A 23,002-nucleotide genomic window follows, 5' to 3' on the forward strand; every position below is an offset into this window, starting at 1 on the left:
ATTTAAAAAAAAGTTGCCAAAGATGTGACCCTCAGAAAACTATTTGAGCTGTTCTAGAGCATAGAAACAAAAGGAAAATTTTGAATGCTATTTTAGAATCAAAACAACAGCAAACATGGATATCAATTTAAAAGTCCTAAATAAATTATTAAGAAAAGATCCAGGGCTTCCCTAGTGGCGCAGTGGTTGAGAGTCTGCCTGCTGATGCAGGGAACATGGGTTCGTGCCCTGGTCTGGGAAGATCCCACATGCCGCGGAGCAGCTGGGCCCGTGAGCCATGGCTGCTGAGCCTGCGCGTCCGGAGCCTGTGCCCTGCAGTGGGAGAGGCCACAACAGTGTGAGGCCTGTGTACTGCAAAAAAAAAAAAAAAAAAAAGATCCAACACTACATTTAAAAATTAATACATTATGATCAAGTAGAGTTTATTCCAGGAATATGTGAATGGTTCAGTATTAGAAAACATTAATCATTTACAGAGAAAACTCATATGGACAAGCTCATAGATGTTAAAAAGGCATTTGACAAAATTCAACATTTAATAAAATACAAATTGATAGAATGAATACATGTATATATACACCTCTAAAACATACAATGTGTACATATGTAAATATGTGTATATATAATGTGTATTATATATATACATTCCAAAACTGATGTGAAAATAGTGGAGGTATCCCCTTAAAGTTAAGAACAAGAAAATGAGTCCACTTTCGCCATACTGTTTTCTTGTATTAAAGGTATTAGCTAGCACAATGACAACATTAGATTGCAAGACTTGAAAAGAGTAAAACTTTTTATTTGCAGAAAATATGACTATATTCCTGTACAGCCCATGAGAATAAATAGATAATTTAATAAAGTAATAGGATATAAAATCAAAATACAAAAAATCACTAGTTATTATATGTACAGCAACCATTAGATACATGGAAGAGAAAGTACCTTTTTACAAAATCAATAGAAATAGATGAGTGGGGAAAACATTAAAACATTCTTGAAGGAGCTGTAGAGGAGGAAGAAATTTTCCTTTTCATTTCAAAGTTCCTCTGGCTGATCTAAGAATTTAATTGACAGAGAGTAACAGAAAATCAAACAAAAATTAAATAACATGTAAAGTCTGCCTTTTCTCAGAAAATAACCAGCCTAAAGCAATATGCTGTAGAGACATATTTTAGGGTGGCAAATTCTGCTCCCCTACAGAGCCAAAAGGAGACTTTGACAAATGGATAGATATGTTCTTGGATAAGAAGACAACACAAAGATGTTGGTTCTCCCTTGGCTAAGGTATGAATTTAATGAGATCAGGTATTTTTCCCCATAAGACCAGACAAGCTGTTTCTAAAATTTACATGAAAAGTAAAAGAATAGCCACAAAAAAATAGCTGTATGGGGGTTTTAGCCCCATCAGGTATTGAAATATACTATAGAATTTGAATAATTAGAATATTGTAATAATGGCATGAACAGACCGACAAATAGAATTGAAAAGAAAGTCAGAAATAAATTCAAATACATAGAAGAACATCAAGTCTGTGGAACAAAGATGGAACTTTTAATAAATGGTATTGGGAGTTATTTTCAGTTATTTGAAACCAGTTAAAAATTTGAACCCATATCTCATAGCATATGCCTTGATATACTACTGTCGACTGAAAAAAAATGCACAACTAAAAGTTGAGGATTATGCTTTATTTAGGGACATTATGAGGATTTAAGCCTGGGATACATCCTAAGGGAGGAGTCAGGATATATAGGAGTTTTTGCAAAAAAAAAAAAAAAAAGGTAGTCGAACATCAAAATATCAATATTACTGCTAATTAAGGAAAAACCAGACATCCCAAGTTAATGAATTTAGCACTTTTCTGTGTATGAGAAGATGCAAGAGTCTGCGCTTATTTAAATTCTTCCTTTGACATGTACGTTAACTATCTATGGCCAGTATCCTGTTTTCTCTCCATCCTGAACCCCCTCAGGGTGCGCTGTGTGGGTGAGGGCAAACTGCTGCAGTGGCTGAAGGTTGAATGGCTGCAACGTCCTTTGTTTACATTATTTTTTTTTTAATTTTTGAATTTTATTTTTTTATATAGCAGGTTCTTATTAGTTATCCATTTTATACATGTTAGTGTATATATGTCAATCCCAATCTCCCAATTCATCCCACCCCCCCCACCCTCCCCGCCACTTTCCCCCCTTGGTGTCCATATGCTTGATCTCTACATCTGTGTCTGTTTCTGCCCTGCAAACCGGTTCATCTGTACCATTTTTCTAGGTTCCACATATATGCGTTAATATACAATATTTGTTTTTCTCTTTCTGACTTACTTCATTCTGTATGACTGTCTCTAGATCCATCCACGTCTCAACAAATGACCCAATTTCGTTCCTTTTTATGGCTGAGTAATACTCCATTGTATATATGTACCACATCTTCTTTATCTATTCATCTGTCGATGGGCATTTAGGTTGCTTCCATGACCTGGCTATTGTAAATAGTGCTGCAATGAACATTGGGGTGCGTGTGTCTTTTTGAATTATGGTTTTCTCTGGGTATATGCCCAGTAGTGGGATGGCTGGGTCATGTGGTAATTCTATTTTTAGTTTTTTGAGGAACCTCCATACTGTTGTCCATAGTGGCTGTATCAATTTACATTCCCACCAACAGTGCAAGATGGTTCCCTTTTCTCCACACCCTCTCCAGCATTTGTTGCTTGTAGATTTTCTGATGATGCCCATTCTAACTGCTGTGAGGTGATACCTCGTAGTTTTGATTTGCATTTCTCTAATAATCAGTGATGTTGAGCAGCTTTTCATGTGCATCTTGGCCATCTGTATGTCTTCTTTGGAGAAATGTCTATTTAGAAATGTCTGCCCGTTTTTGGATTGGGTTGTTTGTTTTTTTAATATTGAGCTGCATGAGCTGTTTATATATTTTGGTGATTGATCCTTTGTCCATTGATTCGTTTGCAAATATTTTCTCCCATTCTGAGGGTTGTCTTTTCATCTTGTTTGTAGTTTCCTTTGCTGTGCAAAAGCTCTGAAGTTTCATTAGGTCCCATTTGTTTATTGTTTTTATTTCCATTACTGTAGGAGGTGGATCAAAAAAAGATCTTGCTGTGATTTATGTCAAAGAGTGTTCTTCCTATGTTTTCCTCTAAGAGTTTTATGGTGTCCAGTCTCACCTTTAGGTCCCAAATCCATTTTGAGTTTATTTTTGTGTATGGTGTTAGGGAGTGTTCTAATTTCATTCTTTTACATGTAGCTGTCCAGTTTTCCCAGCACCACTTATTGAAGAGACTGTCTTTTCTCCATTGTATATCCTTGCCTCCTTTATTATAGATTAGTTGACCTTAGGTGCATGGGTTTATCTCTGGGCTTTCTATCCTGTTCCATTGATCTATATTTCTGTTTTTGTGCCAATACCATATTGTCTTGATTACTGTAGCTTTGTAGTATAGTCTGAAGTCAGGGAGTCTGATTCCTCCAGCTCCATTTTTTTACCCTAAAAACTGCTTTGGCTATTCGGGGTCTTTTGTGTCTCCATACAAATTTTAAGATTCTTTGTTTACATTCTGTAAACTCTTTTTTTGTTCTGTTTAATATGATTTATCCTGGAGATCTCTCTATATTGCTACATAGAAAACTTCCTTATTCTTTATATAGCTGTACAATATTCTATTGCAGGATATACTATAGAAACATAAAACACAACATAAAAACAACATAAATCCTCTACAAGGCAAACAACACTATAAGTGGAAACAACCTGGGAAGAAATACGCAAATCTTATTGCAAACAAATGGCTAATCTCCTTAATACAAGAACACAGGAGAAAAAGTCTTAATAATGCATTAGAAAACATTGGTCAAAAGTCCAGTTATGACAGTTCATATAACATACACCACATTGTAAACATCTAAAAAGATAACTAAACCTTAATCAAGAAAAGAAATGCACATGTAAACTTTACTAAGATAACATATCTATTGTATTGGCAAAAATCCTAGAACTTGACTGTAATCACTATTGAGAAGGTTGTGCTGAAACATGCACTTTCATACATGGGTGATGAAAGTACAAATTTACACACATTTACTACGGAAGGGAATTTGGCATTATCTATCAAATAATAGATGTATTCACCTTTTGACTGAACAGTTCTAATTCTTAGGAATTTCTCCTGCAGATACACTTGAACACTTATGAAGAGACATAAGTGCCAGGTTATTATTCTCTGATGTGTTATTTCTAATAGCAAAACGAAGCAAAAAAGTCAATGTAACAATACATATCTATCAATAGAGGAATAGTATATTCTGCCATAGAATATTTTACAGCTTTCTAAAGAGTCAGGAATTTTCTATGTAGCGATATGGAGAGATCTCCAGGATAAATCACGCTAAACAAAACAAAACAAAAACAAGGAAAAGCAACGTACAGCCTGTGATAGCCAGCCTCCAAAAATACCCTTAATTATCCTCACCTGGTACACACAAACTTGTTAATCACAGCTAGTTTGTATAATGAATAGCATGCGATGAAAGTGGTGGTGCGTGAATTCTAAGGCTTGTCTAAAAGTGTTGCAGCTTTTCACCTTGGTCTCCCTGACTGGGGAAACCTGTCACCATGTCATGATGACACTCAAGCAGTCCTGTGGAGAGGCCCACATGGAGAGAAAGTGAGGCCTCCCACCAGTTGCCCAGATCAACTTGCCAATCACGTGAGTGAGCCACCTTGGAAGTAGATTCTTCTCAAACCTTAAGATGACTGCAGACCCAGCTAGCATCGGATTGTGACCTCATGAGAGAGATCCTGAGCTAGAACTGCTCAGACAAGACATTTCTAAATTCCTGACTCATAAAAATTCACAATAAATATATTTGGTCTTCATCCACAGTTCCTGGCTCACAGTTCCCAAACCCTTGGGAGTTTCCTAAACTGTAAGACCAATGGAGCATGTTTTGTTACAGTATTTTGTCTCTTGTCCTCAATTCCTGAAAAAATGCTTCAGAGCCATAGAAGTGAAATGGGTGCCTTGTTATTCGTAACAAGCCTCTTTCCACAACAGTTGGGTTTATGTTAATGAGGTGATTTTGGAAAGTAAGTAAGGATGCGGCTGGTTATCAGGGGAACCACCTTGATTAGAGGGTTGGAACTTTCAACCCCACTCCCTGATTACCCAGGAGGAGAAGAAAAGTTCTGGAGGTTGAATTAATCACCAATGCCTAAGGATTTAATCAACCATGCCTGTGTAGTGAAGCCATCATTAAAATCCAAAAGGAGGGGTTTCAGAGAGCTTCCAGGTTGGTGAAGCAGAATGCCTCTACGTGCCGCCGTGCTGGGCTCCAAACTCCAAGAGGACTGAAGTTTCTTTGTTCTCAGCCTCACCCTGTGAATCTCTTCATCTGGCTGTTGATTCCTGTGCTTTAATATCCTCGGTAATAAACCACTCATCTGGTGAGTAAATTGATTTTCTAAATTCTGTGAGCTGGTTTAGCAAATTAATTGAACCCAAAGAGAGGGTAGCAGGAGCCTCTGATTTATAGCCAGTTGGTCAGAACAACATGGACTTGAGGCTGGTATTTGAGTGGGGGCCGTCTTGTGGGACTGAGCCCTTGTGGAATCTGATGCTATCTCTGGGTAAATAGTGTCAGAATAGAGTTGACTTGTAGGACACCCAGTTGCTGTCGGAGAATTGCTCGTTTGTGATATGGGGGAAACCACATAGGTATTGGTTCCAGAATATTTAGGTTTAATTTAAAAAATAAAAGTTAACATTTAAAAACAATCTAAATTTCTTGTAAAATCCATATTTTCAGCGTTTCTTTTTAAAAAATATGATATTCCATAAATGCTGGGCTGGCCTTTTGACTAGCAAAAAACAATTAGAGCTGAGTTGTGGCTTTTTACGTGATATATACATGTGTACTACATGAAGTCCACATTAATTTGAATGTTCTATCTGGTCTTGTAGGTATTTAAATATGTGGCCCCCACTTCAAACATTGAAAGAAAGCTTTCACTTGGGTTCCCCTGTGAGTCTTTGCTTCTCCAGGCTAAAATATCAAGGTTCTTTTTTTAAATTTATTTCTCTTTTTGTTTCCTTAATTTTGGTCTTGAAAGGAATTCCATCAAACGCTTGCAGAATATTCACCCTCAGGTAACCAGTAAATTTGTCTTTGGGGAGCTGCTTAGGGAATCAGACCCTGGCTTCAGGTTATCAGAGTCAGGAAACCTGCATTCTAGTCTCAGCCTTGAAGCTGTTCCACTCCTTGCCATGCAAAGTCTGGTCCATGGGCCAGCAGCATTACCTGGGAGCTGATTAGTAATGCAGAATCTCGGGCCCACCTAGATTTGTGAATCAGCATCTATGCCTTAAGATCCCCAGGTGATTCATATGCACATAAAAGTTTGAAAAGCGCTGGTCTAGATGATAAGCTCAAGGAAGGCAGGGTTTTTTCTGTCTTCTTTATTATTTTATATCCACAGGACCTATCTAAAGTTTAGCACATGATGGCTGCAAAATCCATGAATCTTTCTCTGACCTTGAGCATGTCCAAACTTCTAGGGACTTTGTAAACTTCCAGGGACTTAATTGTAAAGTGGTGTAGGGAGAGAGGTGGTGAGTGGAGATGGGGTCAACCTTCAATGGTTGAAAAACTGACGTGAACATTAGAATCACAGGTGGTAGTGGTGGTGTTTATATGGTTGTCTTTGACCTACTAAGTCAAAAGCTCTGAAGATGGGTCATAGGATTTGTATGTTTTAAAATTTCCCTTTAAGTTCAATGTTTATTACAATAGCATATATTAAAAAATCTTTAAATGTCCCTCAAGAGGAAATGGATAAGTACAATGTAATACAATTCAGAAATTTAAATGAATGAAATAGAGCTATACATGTAAACATGAATAAGCCTAAAAAATTTTTTGCAAGAAGAAACTTGCAAAGAAGGTGTGAAGTATGGTGCTCTTTATTTAAAGTTTAAAAAGTGCATATGTTTGTAATAGAAACATACTTATGTAGTAAAAGTGTAAAGTCCTAGATGGGAAAAATAAACACCAAGTTCAGGGTAGTTATCATACGTTCTTTATCTGATTTGGCTCTTATCACTCTTCTCTGGACTTCTAATTTACCAATGTTCCATTTATTTTATCTGGCTATTTCAGAATGGGGTGGATGCAGACAGTATATTCTGACGAATGCAATTTATGACACCCTTTGCCTTTTTTCTTTTTCTTAACCAGAGAAACATAGGTAATTGACAACAGCTTCCAGGGCTATTATCATTAGAGGGCTGATTAAACCAGCCCTTCTCCATTTATCCTTTTCCAAAAGCAGTTATTTGAATTTAAATGCAATGAATCATACTAACTCTTCTAGTGGTGGATATTTTATATCTTTTTGGATCTTCTTTGTCTTCATTTAGGCTGATAGTATTGAAAGGGCTATTAAGGGAAAATAGACTGAGACAAAGTGTTAGCAGCTGGATGGCACTTACACTGTCTGTCTTCCTGATGACGTTTAACTGTGAATATCCTCTTTAAAAACTTTCCTTTAAAAACAAGCAGGGAGCCCCCAGCAGGGGATTTTGACTATGTGTGAAGACTCAAGAGAATTAAAGTGTGCCTGGGACCCTGAACTTGGGGATCATTTCTAAGCTAAAATTGTTGACAGCAGAATTTGATGCTGTTCTCTGAAAATGCAGTAGAAATTTGTGTATTGATAGCATATGACAATAGTGCTAAACTTTCTATTTTGAAAAATATAATTTTTTCTCAATTCTTTGGGATTTTCCATTAGACAATAATATCGTCTATAAATAACGACCATTTTGTTTCTCCCTTTCCAATTATTATGGCTTTTATTTCTTACCACTGTGGTTAGAACCTCCAGTAGCATGTTGATGAAAAGTGATAATAGTGAGCATTCTTGTCTGTTTAAGGGAATGACTAACATTTCATCGTTAAATATGTCATCGACTGTTATTTCTTTTGTGCATACCCCACAAACCTAAGTTCCCTATATTCTAGGTTTATCTCTTTTTTTCCCTCCCATGCATCCATCCTTCTTTCATTCCTCTTTTGTTTCTTAAATGAGTGACTTTTATTATTTTTTGCATCCATTGAGATAATAATTCTTTTTTTCTCCTTTAATTGGTTAATGTGTTTAATTACATTAATCAAAAAAAATTTTTTTGGGGTGTGCCATGTGGCTTATGAGACCTGAGTTCTCTGACCAGGGATTGAACCTGGGCCCAGGGCAGTGAAAGCGCTGAGTTCTAACCACTGGACCGTCAGGGAATTTCCCATTATTCAATTTCTAATGTTAATCCTCCCTTGCATAACTGCCCTCTTGGCCCCCCCTCCAAACACTGTCACATTGGGGATTAGGTTTCAACATATGAACTTGGGGGAACACAAAAATTTGATCCATTGTAATGACCTTTTAAGTCCAATATCTCTACTATCTGATAGTGTGGTTCTTAATCTTGGTTTCTTAGTTTACTAGTTCAAATTCTTAGGAGGAATGTGGCGGACTAAGCTTAGTCTATGGGTTGGAACTTGGGTTCGGTGTAAATTCTTGGATCAATCAACTCTGGCCTGAGGGGTGGGTCAGACCCTTGTGGTTCCAACGAGGTCGTCTAAACCACATGGAGATAGAAATTTTCCCAGAAAGGGGAGGTAGGCCATCAAACCTATCTTCTACCTCCCATTCAATCCTTAAATTGTCTTAGTGTTGTCTTCAGAAGGTTAAGGCATTGCAGGTATTACTATCTACCTTTGTCCTGCCAAGCTCAACTGTAGGCGTTGGGGGGACCTTCACAGGCAAGCTCTGTCCCGCCCATTTCTGAATCAATGTACACAGTGTTAGCAGTACGCTGAGGAGTGTCCTATGTCTGCCAGCAGGTGGAGTCTAGAAATTAGCTGTAAGCGAAAAGTGTCTGTGTCTACCATGCTGGTCTCCCCTCACCACTTACTAAGGTTTTTTTTTAATAGATATAATTGATATATTAATTAGTTTCACGTGTACAACACGATGATTAGATATTTGTATATAGTGCAAAATGATCACCACAATAAGTCTAGTTAACATCAACCAGGGGAATGGCCACAGTCTAATTCTCTTTCCTTCCAGAAGTCTCCTCCTTGCATACTGCAACTTATATGGTCACCAATGACCAAATGAACATGAACTTGAGCATATTGACAAGGAGATCTTGTCAGTGCCACCTCTGTGGCATCTGAGCTCCAGCTCCAGTGAGTGTCCCGCCATGTGCACATATTTCTCTCTGCTGCTGGGCTGTACACAACTTGTAGAAGAAACATGGGATTCACCTTGTTTGTGTTGAAAATAAATATTTATTGAATGAGGGAATTAATAATGGATAATCAATGCTGAGCAGCATCTCTCTTGATGGAAAAGTTTATGGGCATGGAAAATGTTCCTTGATCAGTGAGTCCTCAGAGTCGTGGTTCCCAGGAAGGCACCAGTGCCAGGTGGTATCAGGCATCTTAATCTTAGCTGAGCCCAGAGCAAGGGTTTGGAACGGAACTTCTCTCTTAAAGTGAGTAGGAATAAGGCTCCAAGGAATCCTTTCAAACACTAGGGCAGAGCAGGGGTGAGGGTGTGAAGGGGTGGGAAGAAGGGGAGGAGGAAGAAGGATGTAGGAAGTCAACAGGGAAGAGGGGGACCCCCACCCCCTAGTCACCTCCCCTGGGGCCCTTTCTAATTGGAAATCCCACCCTGGAGCCTGGAGCCTGGGTTCTGTACGACTCTTGGCTGCATCTCTCACCAGGAGTGGTTAGTTTACAAGAAGGATTTGAAGCCTTCAGTGTCTCTCACTTAATACAGCAGCTGCTGTGACAGCCACTCCATTTGGACAGCTCATTTCTGCTCCTGCATCCCATTAGAGGCAGCCCTTGCTCACCTCCATTTGTCTAAGGAGACTGGGCTCCTTGGTGGGGGAAGGGAGACCATTTACTGTAAATTATTCCATTAGAATCAGGAGTAAGAGCGGTTTCTGCCATTGTCTGACAGGCTAATCTCAGGGCAGCTAGACATGGCTGTGAAGGTTGTTTGTTTTTTTCTGGCTGCACCATGGGGCTTGTGGGATTCCCCACCAGGGATCGAACCCCTGCTCCCTGCAATGGAAAGGCAGCCACTGGACCACTAGGGAATTCCCGGCTGTGAATGTTTAACCTGCAGAATCCATTAGGGCCATCAACAGGGAGGGGACAGCAAATATAGGGGAAAGCAGTTAAGGGGCGTGGCCTGACTGGAGCTTCAGCAGCAGCCTTAAGACAGGGAGGAGGCACCTGAGGAGTAGGTGATGGAGGATGGAGTGGGAGGCAGAGTAAGGCAGTCTGTGTGGCCCTCACTTATGCCTGCCCCTCAGGGACTTCTAATACATTGGTTCTCAACCTTGGATGCTCACTGGAATCTCAAGGGACTTTTGCAAAATGCTGATACCCAACTTCCACCCTCTTTTCCACGTTCTGATTAGATTGGTCTGGTTTGTGGCCTGCACATCAGGTTTAGGAAGCTTCCCAGGTGAGGAGGCTGTGAAAGGTCATCATCTCTTTCTTACCACCAAACCCAGTTAATCAGGGTAAATTGATTCTATTGTATACCTTAAATCTCAAGTCCGTTCACTTTCCTGTTGTCCTACAATCTATCCTAGAGCACTGGGGTCTCCCCATGTCTAATCTTACTCTTCCACTCAACATGATACGTTATTTGAATGATCCTCATAAAATGTGAATCTAATTATGTCACTTTCATATTAAAACTCTTTCAATTTTTCCTCATTTCCTTTTGGAATAAAGTTTAAGTGGCATGTCATGCTTTACAAGTCCCTTCATTAACCACTCTCTCTCTACCATCCCCTCTTTTTGCACTCTAAGTTTCAGCCATCCTAAATCTCTTTCGGCTCCTCCAAGGTGGGATGCTTTTTCTCCTGGCCTCTACACATGCTGTTATTCTCTGGCCACAAGCCATCATCTCCAAGCTAACTCATTAAGTCTTCAGTTCTCAGCATTAAAGTCTCTGGGAAGCTTTCATCCCTGCTCCATATACCGGTCATCCCCACACACCCTCTAGAGCTGCTGACTGGCTTGGCAATTACAGTGAAGAAACCAGAGTTCATTCTATTCGTCTCTATTGTGAAGGTTGTTCCTATGAGATCATGCAATATAGACAGAAACCTAAGCAGTGCCAGAATTCCTAGGATTCTTGTAAAAATAAGTAGAAAAATCCAACAGCACCAGCAGAGTGAGAATAGCAGGAAACAGCCTTCAAATCATGAAATAACTTTAAAAAGTAGACTTTTATGGAGAAAAATGTCAGTAAGCACACAGATATTATAGCACTACAAGATTATTTCTAAGACCAGTGACTTAAAACAACAGCAAATTCATGATGAAAATGATTCTAATTAGAAAATTAATCTGATTCAATAATAACCAAAATAGGATCTGCAATATGACTTTCAACAATTTCTCAAGTAAGATTCCATCTAATAGTACTGTTTATACTTAACATACACTCACATTCATTTCTTACAATTTATGAATTTAAGTTTCAGCAAGAATACTTTTTAGTGTTTGGGTTATTTTAATATATGCCAATTATTTTGTAAAGGCTAAATAATTTCAGGGTTAAATTACTTAAGTGAATTTTCAGTAATAGCATTTTTAACAGAATAAAAACATGCTTCTTTTGAGAAAATAAAAATATACACTAAGCAACCCAATACAAAATTTTAATAAAATAGAAAGTAAGGAAATTTGAGTCATTATGCACACATGCATGTGTGTGAATTTATATATGTATATATATGTAGTTTGCAATAGCAGAAATATACTTCTGCAGGATGTAAAATGTACTCAAGAGAACGAGAAGCACAGGATATAGACATTATAAGGGCAAACTCAATAAATTAGTTAAAATTTTATCACTCAGTAATGAGAGGCCAGTTTACAGTGATGTGGCAATGGTAGCAAAAGTAGTAGGAAGGAGCTAGCACTCACCGTATCTAATAAATAAAGCTTAGTGACTCATTAAATATTATGATACTGTACAGGATCAAAACTTTCAACACTTACGTAGATCTTTAATTGATATCTTTCAGATAAGCTAAATAATCTAGGTAGGTAAGAAATTGCCTGCTGACATCATATTTTAAAGGAATTACCTTGCATAGGGAAGTCTACTCAATACTCTGTAATGAACTATATGGGAACAGAATCTAAAAGAGTGGGTATATGTATATGTATAACTGATTCACTTTGCTGTACAGCAGAAACTATAACACAACATTGTAAATCAACTATACAGTAAAAATTAATTTAAAAAAATTACCTTGGAAAACTGAAAAAGCTTCATAAGAGCTGCACAGATCCAAAATATAATACAGTCTCCAAAAATAATGGAAAATATTGGTCTACCGTCTTGCTGTCATTCTGGCTGCATTTTATATCTTCAAAAAAATTTTCACAACTAGGGTATATATCTGGACCCTAACAAGTTTATAAACATTGTAAATATGGCCCATTTTCTTTGTAATTATCTTAATGTGCTTTTGTGTAAAATGATTTACTAAAATATTTAGGTTTTTAAAATATAAAAATTAAATAAGTACTCCCACCATTTACTTTATCTCAGAAACTAGACTTGCAGTTGAGCTCTAGAAGTATTGAGTAGTCATAGGTCATTTCATGTAGTCTCAAGGCAGAAGGAAACTAACAGAAAGATGAGCATGAGTTTTACAGTAACACACAACACCCAAGATATGGATCTAAAGATTAAGCACATATTCAATTATTTATTCAATGTATGTGACCTTTAGAGCTCATGCTATTTCATTTGTTCTTTATCTTTGTTTGATAGGATTAATTGCATTTGATTTTTGTATTAAGGCGAAAGACAGACATCTCCTTTTCCTTGGCTTTAATTAGTCTCAAATTTAAGAAGAGAGAATAATGCTCATTTCATAAAAGGTTAACATTGATATTAGGACATTTTTTTTTCTTCTGACAAATCTATGCTGTGTTTATATTAAAATAAATGTTTAAAAATACTAATCCTGAGCAAGAGTTAAAATAAGAACAGTTTTGACTAAAGAATAAAATTCCTTCACTGTTAAACCTAAACAGCTTTAAAATTCAACCATGGGATATAAAGTCAGTAAGACTGGAATTCAGACTTCTGATGTCCACGGCAAACCTGAATGCTCTGAGCAGAAAGAACACACACATAGTAGATTAAAAAAAAAAACAGTAAAAAGCATCAAAAATTGATGCACCTGGATTTTGTTAAATATAACAAAGGTTACTCAGTCCTTCATGGATAAACCTAGCTGGAGAACAGCACTGAACGGTATACTGCATTGAACAGATCCCTCAGAAAGGCAACGCTGGATTTCTTTTTTTTAGATAGGCACAGACATTTCCCCCCCAAACATTCAAAGACATAAAAGACACATTTGGAAGTACAATATGAATCATGTTTTTTGGTGGCGTTTTTTGTTTTTGGGTTTTTTTTCAGCTGTGCTGCTCAGCTTGCAGGATCTTAGTTCCCTGATGAGGAATTGAACTCTACTAGGGATTCATGGCAGTGAAAGTTCCGAGTCCTAACCACTGGACCGCCAGGGAATTCCCATTTTTTGTTGTTGTTTTTTAATCCTGTCTTCAAGAAAGGAAAAGGTTCTGGCCACTTAGGAAACTAAAGTGAGTCACTTGAGTTTTTAGTTATAGCTCCCCCCTCATGAAAAATAAGAGCCTTCTAGCCAGCAAAGCAGTATTATGACAAAGTATTAATATTTATACACCAGTAAAGGCATTAAGTAAGGGCTTGGCAACACAAGTCAACTGAAACCAAGCTCCAAGGATACTTTTAGTCCTCGTGGTGAAAGTGCATGGGAGTGGGAAACTGCCGGCACAGCAGGGATCCTCTCACAGTGTTAGCGCCTGTCCACCTAGGTGCAGTCGGTTCCAAGCCAGCGTGGTGAGCACTAGGCAATGACGTCGGCACTGAGCACGGCCCTCAGGGCTTCTTCAATATGCCTTTTCTTTTATTCCAACTGTCTCTCTTCCTCTTCATCTGCTTCTTCAATGACCTGAATCTCATCTCCTTGAGGTAAGGAAGAATTCTCCACCTGCAGTTTATTCCCATCAGCTTTACATTTCTCTTCTTCCTCTATGATTTCCTTCCATATCTTGTGGTTTTCGGTGAGATGGTGCATTAGCTGACAAAATATTCGCCGTCTGCCTTTCCTTCTTTGTGGTTCTGTGAAATTTAACACACGTGTATTCTAATCATAGCAATATGATTCAATCATTCAATAAGTATCTGAGTGCTTGATATATTCCAGGCATTTATCTAAGCACTGGGGTTATAGTTATAATAAGATTAAAATAATCCTTGGACCATGGGGCTCTCTTTCTAGTGGGAAAACCAAGATAAGCAAAGAAGCAAGACACTTGTGTGTTAGATGGTGTTAAGTGTTACTGGATAAAAATAAAGAAGAGAGGGGATTAGGGAAGATGGGGTGGGGTGGGAGTTTCAAGGAGAAGGGAGGATGGTACTGAAATTTCAAATGATAAATAACAATGCAAAGTTAAAAACCATCCTTTTTAGGGATTTTTTTTTAATGTATTGAATTAAACACAATTATCAAAATTTTGGTGAGTACAAATAATTTTTAGAAGCCAATCAACTTTCCCAAGATGACATCAGATGGTAATGCCAAAATGCCGTAAGATTACTCTTCACTATGCTACTCCTGAATACAAGGTAGGGTGGGGGTAGTACCTTGTTATCTTGTTTCAAGCTGTCTTATCTGTTCTGATTTATAGCATGCTTGGGAAACAAACAAAAAAATTAGCTAGATATAATTTAAATCCTACTTTAAAGAGCAAATAACTGATTTCATTTTTAGTTACAAAGATGACAAATGTCTTTTTCATCTTCCATTTATACTCACTGATTTATATAGAAAAACTATGCATTACGGTTTGGTAGTTCAAAGCTATAATGCCACAAAACTGGGTTTTCCTCTTAGAGTCAGATAATGTGTATTTTCCTCCTCTCCCAACTGTGTTGAATGAACTATTTCCCAAGTCTATATGAAGGGCATGTTAACAGGGGAGGGTGGTGTGAAGAGGGGTTAGGCAAAGGAGGACTAGCCACTAGGACCAGCCAGCTCACATAAGTTCAGATTTGGCGACAGCCCCATCATGTGTGCACAGGTAGAGACTGCTGAAGTGCACTGGCTGGAGGACAGCACTTCCAGAGATGCTACTTTAACTAAGAATGCTTGTTGTGTGACAGCATTTGCGTGGTACCCAAGCAGTAGTTACTCAAAAGGAGACTATTCAGGCTGAACATTTAGATAGAACTTACTTAAGATATAACTACCGAATCTGTATCTTAAAAACAAATCCAAATTAAATGGACATTTGCAGGTAATTAATAACATTAAAGAAATGACAGTATCCTTATATCTTACTAGGATTTAGGTTGTCTTCTATTTCTTCATCCTCTGTATCTAATTCTTCACCATCTTCTTCATCATAACAACTTTCAGTATCATCATCCTCTTCTGCTTCTATCCACTGACCCGGTAGCAAACCAGCAGCATCATAGGAGTTACACAGGGGACCCACTATGTGAGTGATAAAAGATTCCTGGAGTTTTGCTAGTTGAGGAGAAGAACGATCCATGAAGGGACTGATGGGCAAACCAAGATTTGCTTCTTCATCTCCCTGATCATATTAAAAAGAAAAGTATACATTTAACTGTTGAAAGAACAACCACTGAGCTTTGTTAAAATTATCTTGAGGTTTTTTAATAAGCACAGTCTAACTCAAAATAATTTTTACAAAGAAGTATCAGTGAAATTACTCTGTCATTCCAACTCAAAGAATTTCTCTACTATTTGAGAAATCCTTAACAAGACTTTATTCTCACACCCCCAGTCAACCAGTACGGTTGATATTCAGGTAGCAAGAAAAATATACATCTTTTAAAATAAATTCAGCAGGGCTTCCCTGGTGGCGCAGTGGTTGAGAGTCCTCCTGACGATGCAGGGGACACGGGTTCGTGCCCCGGTCTGGGAAGATCCCACATGCCGCGGAGCGGCTGGGCCCATGAGCCATGGCCACTGAGCCTGCGCGTCCGGAGCCTGTGCTCCGCAACGGGAGAGGCCACAACAGTGAGAGGCCCACGTACCGCAAAAATAAATAAATAAATAAATACAGCAAATTTGCTAACAAACCAAAATTATATTAATAGAATATATACATTCTATATAAATTACCAAAATTCTATAATATCAAATATAGATCCTCTTTCTCCTATGGGGAGATGATATAATGGAATCATTTTTGTTGTAGTTGTACCTCAGAAGTACAGAGTTGAATTTTGCAAATGCTTTTCAATGCCCTCCCTTTTTTTTCTAACAGCAGAACCCTTTAATGAATCTAAATCAGAAAACTCAATATGTAAAACAGACAAAAGTAGAGCTGTTGTGGTTGAGGTGAGGGTTCACCCCAGCTGCCTGCCCTGTGATACCCTCCCACTTGTGGTCCCTAGGGTTCTGGAGAGCACAACTGGAGATCAGACAGATGTGGTTTCAAAACCTGCTTTTGCCACCTACTACCTGTGTGGTGCTGGGCAAGCTCTATGCCCAATTCATGTGTAAGATGTGAATAATAATCTACAGGGTTGCTATAGGATGAAAAGCAATATTATATAAAATGTTGAGCACAGGGCTGAGCAGTCCCCAAATGGTCCTATTAACACTTTAGTGCCTACTGTCTGAACTGGTGGAGGGTGAATACTCTCCACAGTGCACAAGTTCTGCAAGCAGGCAGTGTCTATCTGTGCTGAGCCAACAGAGCCCTAAGGAGACAACCAGAAACTGTCCCATGATTCACTGTCCCATGATTAAAAATCTTATATGGCTTTATCTTCTGTGAGGATGAAAATTATTAATATTTACAAAAAATATCCAGGTGGGTTTATCCACAGGATTCTACAGTTTCATACATTTGACTTTTAAATAGGAGTTAGGCTTTTCTAAGCCCATGGCACATAATGGCTATAGGAGTATACATAAAGATAGAATAACTAAGGTAATAAAAAGGTAAAAGGTTGGGCCAGGTTAGAAATTTGCATCCATATCTGAAGAAGGTTGAATAGCAGAACAAGACTGAGAAGGAATTCTGATGGTTTTGATGAGGGTTGACTTTCCTATAGGTTAGTACATTTAACCTTCATGACCACTGTGTGGTAGGATTATCAGATGGCATTTTTCTCCTTTGACATAAGAATAATGAATAGAAAGATTAAGTGAAACTGTCTGAAATATTACATTGTTTTTAGTGATCTGGAATTATAATAGTTTATTGAGCACTTATGTGTCGGGAACTGTTCTAAGAACTTTACATAAATTTATTCATTTAATCCTCACACAACCTTATAAGGTAGGTACCATCAATATTCCTGTTTTCTCAATGAGGAAACTGAGGCACAGAACTTACCCAAGGTCACATTGCTGGCAAGGAAGAGGAGCCAGGATTCAACCTCAGGCATGGCTTCCAAGTTTGTTTAATAAGAATTAATTCTCTATACTTTAAAAATATATCATAAAATGGGTCTAAATGAAATTTTCTAACATTCTTTCACTGAATTAGTGGGTTTGCTAAAATTGGCATATACTACCACTTTCTTATTACCACTGTTGGTACAGATAATATAAAGACAGCATTTTCCTTAGCATAAAATTCTTTTGTGAACCTGAACTGAAGCCTGAGGCAGTCTTCAATTATCTTTGAGAATGAGGATGGGAATATGCAAACATTACTATACATACTGCAGTCTACAAATTAGGGTAAATATTTATAACCATTTATTACCCCAAATTACATATAATTTAGTTCAAATGTATCAGTGAAAAGTATTCTAAGATTATTGTTAAGATTTTACTAATCTATTTTCATGATTACACAGTATGGTATTTTGTTGACTTGTAAACAGAGTATACACTATTGTACTGGGATGTTCAGCTAAGGTGGGTGAAATACACTACATTTACTGGTCATTCAGTACAATCTGGGTGTGACAAGGTATAACGGATAAGTGTGCAGTTTATAGGCTCACCTTCATCATTCCTACTAGAGTAGCAACTCTTGGTAAAGAAAGCCCTGTCACAGAAGTCTCACTTGGTAAACATCTTGATCTTTCCTGATTAGTAGGTCTAGTAAGGATTCCCAAGGAATGCAGTTCCAGTCAAGAGGATGTATTTGTTATTTTGGAGATAATGAAATATTAGGCTTCTGGGGAAATCAGTATTTTTCTACATTGTAGGGAGCCGCAAGATTGGACAGAAAAGTGGTAAAGACTGCAAAGTGGTAGGATTATTTTAAAGACAAGATTAAAAACATATGAGAAAAGAGCAGGTTTATATTTTTGAAACTTGAAAGCCACTAAATATCTACTTTGTCCCCATTTCTAGTGCTAATTTCTTACCCTCTGCCAGCACTTTTACGTAGTTGATGTATCTAAGGCAGTCTTTCTATAGCAGAGTTGAAAATGGGTTGATACTTTAAAAATACAATCTAAGTATACCCTGAATCAATTAAACAACTTCTTCTGGAAATAAATTATCCTAGGCTATAGGTTTTCAGGATTGAAAGGGACCTTGGAATCAATATGTAGTCTTTCCTTAGCTCTAGACTGGAGTACATTCAACCCGCTCCAGATTGGCAATAAACTATTTTTGTTTTTAAAATTTAAAGATTAATTTGTTTATTGTTATTTTTAAAATTTTTGGCTGCGTTGGGTCTTTAGTTGTGGCACATGGGATCTTCGTTGAGGCATGCGGGATCTTTCGTTGTGGCGTGTGAGCTTCTTTCTGGTTGTAGTGTGTGGGTTTTCTCTCTCTAGTTGAGGTGCACGAGCTCAGTAGTTGTGGCGTGTAGGCTTAGTTGCCCTGTGGCATGTGGGATTTTAGTTCCCTGACTAGGGATCAAACCCACGTCCCCTGCGTTGTAAGGCAGGTTCTTTACCGCTGGACCACCAGGGAACTCCCTGTTTTTAAATTTTAGAAACAAAGGCAAAGGAGCTGAGAAAATATTAAGACCAGAGCAAATGCAACCCATTTTTGGTTAAAGCAACTCATTTCAAGCATTTAATGTAGCTATCCAAACCCAAAGGGTAGTGTCTTCAGATGGCAGAAAAGTCCACCAATCTAAAAGTCCCACCAATCTAATGTTTCAACTTACCTGCTCATAAAATTCATTGACAATGCCTTCTGTCCATTTCAAATGCAAGTCTCGAACTTTTGTTGGGCCATTTATATCTGCCAGTTTGATGCACACCTGGCATACTAACAGGCGATCATTTTCATTACTCCATTCTATACCATTACTGTTTACATCATTGGCCTAGTTTGGAAAAACAGAATTATTTTAGGTGCTGAGGGCACAGGAGTTTTTTGTTGTGGGGGGTTTTTTTTGGCCACACCGCACGGCCTGTGGTATCTTAGTTCCCCAACCAGGGTTTGAAACCACGCCCTCGGCAGTGAAAGCGTGGAGTCCTAACCACTGGACTGCCAGGGAATTCCCCAGTTTTTTGTTTTTGCCAAATTGTCTTAAAACTGTTTCCTGTCCAAAGGACAGGAAGGAATTTCAATAAATGCTTCTTTTAATTGGTTTGTGCCATAACATGTACCTCTATGGGTTAAATTTCCCTTTGAAGTGTCATTTACGGTTTTGTTTCAATGGAAGTAGAGCACTGTACAAGCAGAACAACAAACCATGGGTTTCAATATTTGTGATTACCAGAGAAAATTGTAATTTGTGTATATTAACACATTCGTATATAATATGATATAATATAAAATATATATGTATATGCAAAACCAAATCATATAAGAATTATAACTATTTCTGGGAACACTTAAGGATCTAACTGTAAAAGACAACATGCTATATAGCTGAAAGAACACAAGTCTTAGAAGCTAATCTCTATGGTTTTAAATCCTGACTCAGAATGATTTACTAATTCATTGCATAATGCTGGAAAAATTACTTAAGCTCCTTGAGTCCACCCTTCTTCATCTATAAAATAGGAAAAATATCAATCTAGCCATATTGCCATGAGGATTAACAAAGAAAAATTCACAGTTCATAGTAAATGCTAACATTGTTATTTAAATAAATGCTAGTTATCAGGCAAATTAACATGCCTTTCAAGAACTCAAATTTCCTCTTGTAAGAAATAAAGTGAATAGGCCAGATCAGTGGCTTTGGAACTTTATTGTGATGGTAGATTTTTTTTTTTGGCATCTACCTCCCTCTTTTTTTTTTTTTGGCTGTGCTGCATAGCTTGCAGGATCTTAGTTCCCCCCCACCAGGGACTGAAGCAGGGCCACGGCCGAGAAAGCCCTGAGTCCTAACCACTGGACCACCAGGGAACTCCCTGGCATCCACCCCTTTTGTTAAAGGAACTCTTATGTAGACCACCACTACAGAAAACAGTTAAAAGAAAGGCGAGCTCTTTAGATTGAAATTGTGTAGTCTAGGGAATTCCCTGGCTGTCCAGTGGTTATGGGTCTGCACTTTCACTGCCGTGGCCCGGGTTCAACCTCTGGTCGGGAACTAAGATCCGCAAGCCTCGCCCCATGGCCAAAAAAAAAAAGAAAGAAAAGAAAGAAATTGTGTAGTCTAGAGCCCCACTCATGTGACATTTTTCTGAGAGACTACAGAATAGAAATCTCTGAGGAACACAGATTCAAAAGTTTTGGGCTAGATAATCTTTCACCTATAAAAACTTCTATTTACTCTGACTTAAGCACTTAAGTGAATTTTTATTAAATAAAAAGTTAATAGAGCTACACAGCGATGAAATAAGTTTAAAGAAATTTCAAATTTCTTGCTGATTTTTATAAACATTTTATCAATATCACAACAGTGACATATATAGGTCTCCTTCCAGGAGGTTGAATCTAGTACTCCTTTGATACCTGTTCCTCTGCCCTGAAGGCACACCTTCCTTTAGGGCACAAATGTTATCAAGAAAAAGATTTCCTGCCTGCAGAAGGTGGGGCATCCTTCCCTCAGGAATCTAAAGCAGTGGTTCTCAACATTTTTTCACCCCAACTTCTGAGGGATAGAACGTGCTCCCATAAGTACCATCACACAAGGGCAGTGATTCTCAATTCCACAGTGAATGTGAGCTCAGTGAGGACAGGGACTTCCATCTGCTCATTCCTTATTCTTCACTAGGACGATTGCATGCCGTGGGCAATCCCAATAAACAGTAGTTCAATGAGTGCCTTATTCTCACGTACTTCTCCAGACCCACACCAGCCAGTTAAACACTTAATAATATAAAGGGAAACAGGTGAAGCAAAGTAGGCATAACTGGCTTCTTAGAAACCCATCTTTAACTTTATAAAATGCCTTACTTGGCACTGTGCACAACATTCTCAAATCTGTCCCTAAAAGCTTCAATTGACATAATTGGAAATGTAGCAAGCAATAGTATTTTTGGACATGTTATAATTTTTAAAAAATATTGGCATATATAATTGTATTATGTCAGACTTATCATGACTTCATGACTTCAGATTTATTCTAACTTAATGTTAAAAAAATACCTTTTGGAATGGCCTAATCAGGTAGGTAATCTGACTGATAGAACCTGGCCATCCCCCAAAGAAAAGTAACTTTTCAATTACCAACCCGCTTTTTTGCCCAGTATAACTTCCTGTCCCCTTGTGCCTATAAAAGTCTTTCATTTTATACTGGTCCTTGGAGCTCCTTTCTGTTAGACTGGATGCGGCCTGATTCAAATCAGCTTTTGATCAAATAAACTCTCAAAATTTAAAACAAAACAAAAAAATAACTTTTGTCAGTAACACTGACAATAATTTCTGCTTTTGAAACCAGGAATTAATTTGCATAACAAACCTTGGCATTGAATTCAGCAAGGAAATCAAAATGCTTTTTAAGATCTGTGGCAAGAATTGCTTCAATGACTAAAAAACGAAAGCGCTTGAATTGCACATTATCAAGATTAAGAAGGAAGTTGTACTCTGGACGAGAAAGATACAGATTCCAGGCTGATGCAGCGTGATGATTTTCCAGAACAGATCTGTCGTTGTACAAAACTGCCTAAAAAGGAATAAGAAAAATGAGGCAGGCATCTCAAAGATACTGAACTTTAATAATAAACAGAGTTAGGATCAGGTTGGAAGAATACAATGAGTACCTACTACATGCCAGGCATGTTAGTACCTGTAAAGAAGGGTTGATAATTTTATAAATGAGTAGACAAGTGCAAAGAGGATAAGGTACACCTTTCCAGCATTCACAGCTAGTAAGCGAAAGGGTAATTTGTCTCCAAAGTTCATCTTTGCAGACACCACGCTGCCTACCAAGAGATGTAAAGTTGATATCTGAGGTCAACTTCATTAAATCAGTGAACCTTCTCAGATAAAGCTTCTGTTAATAAAGTCATTAGGGACAGAGAGAGCAGGTTTAGGGATATATTACTGTTCTTTAGCCAGCATGGAATGAACATGCTGACTAAAGCATGAAGGAGAGGAACCTGGAATACTGTGCATGGTGAGTCAGAGACCCACAAATATGAGAAGGGCACATCCTATACTCCCAACTGACACAGTGCCTGGGAGTCAGAGAAGTATCAAGCAGGTAAAAGCACAAATTCTCTGGTTCAAGTGGTGTAGATTTATTCACTTTTTTTCCACTTCACTCTAGTGGAAGACCCTGAGGTACTACCTCAGTAGTCTAGGATTTGGGAATACAGATTTTAAAAACCACTGGATTATATAGAATTTTTAAAGCTTCTTCCATCTCTAACAAGCAAGCAATTTTTAAAATTATTAAATAAGCATAGTAATTATTAAAAGAATTCTCATAGCCAGTGCTAACGGCTGAGTATAAAAATTCAAACGTTGTCCCTATTTTC

The 23,002-nt window shown here is 37.9% G+C and overlaps 1 protein-coding gene across 2 annotated transcripts in view; it reads right to left on the reverse strand.

The window, feature by feature from the left end:
• Nucleotides 1-12,795: 12,795 nt before the first annotated feature.
• The window catches only part of PDE3B (phosphodiesterase 3B), a 175,814-nt gene continuing 165,607 nt past the window's right edge, over nucleotides 12,796-23,002 (reverse strand). For both annotated transcript variants that reach the window (XM_060157789.1, XM_060157788.1), the window contains exons 14-17: nucleotides 21,982-22,185; nucleotides 19,291-19,452; nucleotides 15,513-15,768; nucleotides 12,796-14,290 (exon numbers count right to left, since the gene is read on the reverse strand). In XM_060157789.1, coding sequence (XP_060013772.1) covers nucleotides 14,076-14,290; nucleotides 15,513-15,768; nucleotides 19,291-19,452; nucleotides 21,982-22,185 — 837 coding nt within the window. In that variant the 3' untranslated portion in view covers nucleotides 12,796-14,075. The remainder of the gene's footprint in view (nucleotides 14,291-15,512; nucleotides 15,769-19,290; nucleotides 19,453-21,981; nucleotides 22,186-23,002) is intronic.

The sequence above is a fragment of the Lagenorhynchus albirostris genome, chromosome 9, assembly GCF_949774975.1.
Source record: "Lagenorhynchus albirostris chromosome 9, mLagAlb1.1, whole genome shotgun sequence".
NCBI lineage: Eukaryota > Metazoa > Chordata > Mammalia > Artiodactyla > Delphinidae > Lagenorhynchus > Lagenorhynchus albirostris.